Source organism: Phalacrocorax carbo, chromosome 1 (genome assembly GCF_963921805.1).
Source record: "Phalacrocorax carbo chromosome 1, bPhaCar2.1, whole genome shotgun sequence".
In the NCBI taxonomy this organism is placed as follows: Eukaryota; Metazoa; Chordata; class Aves; order Suliformes; family Phalacrocoracidae; genus Phalacrocorax; species Phalacrocorax carbo.
Genome location: NC_087513.1, coordinates 161,374,518 through 161,377,504, shown reverse-complemented (window position 1 = coordinate 161,377,504; position 2,987 = coordinate 161,374,518). Strand labels below are relative to the sequence as shown.

General features: G+C 62.3%; 1 protein-coding gene across 1 annotated transcript; it reads right to left on the bottom strand.

Moving 5' to 3' along the window:
- Nucleotides 1-133: 133 nt before the first annotated feature.
- On the bottom strand, nucleotides 134-2,640 carry SOX21 (SRY-box transcription factor 21). The gene has a single exon (XM_064440684.1). The coding sequence runs from the start codon at nucleotides 2,485-2,487 to the stop codon at nucleotides 1,648-1,650; it is 840 nt and encodes a 279-aa protein (XP_064296754.1). The 5' UTR covers nucleotides 2,488-2,640; the 3' UTR covers nucleotides 134-1,647.
- Nucleotides 2,641-2,987: the final 347 nt, after the last annotated feature.

The window sequence follows — 2,987 nt, the reverse complement described above, 5'->3', positions numbered from 1 at the left end:
AGATTTCCTAGTAAATCTATTCAAAAGTGAAACAAAGACAGCCTTTAGAGGATACCTTACACCTCACCTGGACCAGGCACGTAAGGGCAATTCAGATAAAAATCTTGTTAGTAATTCAACAAGAAATAGAGGATTTTCTCTTTTCCCTGCTTCAGGCTTTATTTAAACTCTTTGTTCAAAAATGAACAGAGTGGTAGTCGGAATCTAATTTACAGATATAGTTTAGACGTCTAACTTTAAATTAGAAGATCACACAAGGAAACCATTTACACGTAAATGTTAAAACCAATACTTAATCTTTCTTTTCTGTTGTTGTTGTTTACTTTATATTACATAAAGCCAAAATGAAACTAAATACATGTTAGCCAGCTTCATTCACAAACATTAGTCAAAATATACACATTACAAAAGTAAACCAAAAAAAGGAACTCTAAACTGATGGATTTTTTTTTCCCTCTAAAATTTGTTGTTGTTTTTAAATCGCCATTTGCAATTGAATTGCAGTCGCTCTAAAATAAACTAACCAGGTAGGGCACTCCAAAACACATGTGAAACACTTCATGTTGGTGGGGGGAGACGGCTTTTCTTTTAAATGAGAATACTCTTCTGTCAAAGCAAAGCTCTGGTTCAGTTCAGCTAAATAATAAATAGATAATTATCACTCAGACAAAAAAGTCTGATTTAACCTTAGATAATATTGCGATTCCCCGAGCGGTCCCGCAATATTTTTATTCCCTTTGAAAGGCATTCCTTTTTTTCTCTCTCTTTTTCTTTTTTTTTTTTTTTCAGGTTAAAACTGAATCGACCGTGGGCGAAGTAAGTAACAGAGTTTTCAATCCGAGATCTAACGCTTCCACAGAGATATACAAATTTACAGTCTGAGGGTGAGACTTAACTACTGGAGGGGAGGGGACGACGACACGGGGACACACGGGGACCGAGAGCCACGCGTGTTTCCTCTCGTGGAAATCACCACTCGCGCCTGTCAGCCTCCCGTAGCAGCGGACGGCAGGAACCCACGCGGGACGGGGCGAGACGGCGGGCAGCATCCCACACCGCTGACTCTTTGCGTGCTTCCCGCTCCCGCTCGCCCACGAGGGGCTACGAACCACGCACACGGCGGCCCCCTCCGTCACCGGCCCCCCCTCCTGCCCGTCCCCCTCCGGCGGCGGTGCTGCCGCGGGACTTTTCCGAGTTCAGCACGGCGCGGGGCGCGGGGAGCGGAGGGAGGGGGAAGCCCGCGGCGCGGCCGAAGAAAGAGCAGCGCGGCGAGGGGGAGCCGGCGGCGGGACGGAGCTCCCCGTGGCTGTCCCGAATAAGCACTTTTGGGGGCAGGGCGGGTTTGTTGCTTTTTACTTCTTCTTCTTTTTTTTTTTTTTTTTTCCTCTTTTTCTCTTCTTTTTCAGCTCGGCTGTCAGCAAAGACCGCATGCAACACACACAAGCTCTAGGCGGGCCGGCGGGCGGGGACGTGACCCTCGGCGGGCGACGCGCAACAGGTCGGCGGCGACCCCGGCTCCGCTGCTCCCGGTCCCGGCCACCCCCACCCCGACCCCCCGCGGCCCCGGCTCGCCCGCCGTTCCCGGCCGTACGAACGCACCGGCACCCAGCGAGGCGGGTACCGGGGCTCCGGGCGGGCACCCTCCGGTCATAGGGCCGCGGCGTAGGCTGCGGGGTAAGGGTCCAGCTGGGGCTTGCCCATGCCCGGCAGGAGGATGTAGGCCAGCGGCGGCTGCAGCCCCGGGCCGGGCCAGGCGCTGCAGTTGCAGGGGATCATGTAGCCCGGGTTACCGGGCGACGGGTGCGAGTGCGTGTGCCCCCCGGCGGCGGCCGCGGCGGCGGCGGCGGCGGCGGCGGCCCCGTGGAAGGCACCCGCCCCGCCGGCGCCGGGGTAGCCCAGGGAGGAGGCGTAGGGCAGCCCCGAGCCCGAGGAAGAGGAGGAGGAGGAGATCTCGGCCATTTTGGAGCCCAGGTCCAGCAGGGAGTAGGGGCTGCTGGCGGCGGCGGCGGCGGCGGCAGCGGCGGCGGCCGACTGCGGGAAGAAGACGCGGGCGGCGGCGGCGGCGGCAGCGGCCGCCGCCTTCTCGGGGTTGGCCAGCAGCGACTCGGGGACCAGCCCGCCGGCCGCCCCGCCGTGCAGCCCGCCCGCCTTCAGCCCGTGCGGGTGCTCGTGGTCCGCCACGCCGCCCAGCCCGTAGGGCACGGGGAAGGCGAACTTGTCCTTCTTGAGCAGCGTCTTGGGCTTCCGCCGGGGCCGGTACTTGTAGTCGGGGTGCTCCTTCATGTGCATGGCCCGCAGCCGCTTGGCCTCGTCGATGAAGGGCCGCTTCTCCGACTCGGTCAGCAGCTTCCACTCGGCCCCCAGGCGCTTGCTGATCTCCGAGTTGTGCATCTTGGGGTTCTCCTGGGCCATCTTCCGCCGCTGCGCCCGCGACCACACCATGAAGGCGTTCATCGGCCTCTTGACGTGATCCACCGGCTTGGACATGGTGTCCCCCCGCCGCTCCGGCGAGCCGTCGCCCGCCCCGCGCTGGCGGCCGCCTCCTCCGGGCGCCTCTCCCGCCGCTTCCTCCTCCTCCTCCTCCTCCTCGCTCCCGCCGCGCTCCGCTTCTCCAAAAGCAATCTCGGCGGGTGCCCCGGCGCGGCGGCCCCGGCTCCGGCGGCTGCGGGGCGGCGGCCCCCGGCGGCCCGGCTCCGGGCGCGGGGCGCTGCCGAGCGGCGGCGCCTCCCCGTCAGGGCGCTGCTGCGGGCGGGACGGGCGCCGCTCCCCGCCTGGGCCGCGGAGCCTCTCTCCGCGCCGCCGACCTCCGGGCCAGGGCTCTTCCTCGGGGCGAGCGGCAGCGGCCGGGGTCCGGGCGGGAGCGCAGGGAAGTCTCGACGGCGAGGGCGGGAGCCGCCGGCGGCGGGCGAGGGGCGCCGGGGCGGGGGTGGCTGTGGGGTTCCTGGCTCGGCAACGGGCGCGATGCTCCTCGGCGGTCTCCGATGCGG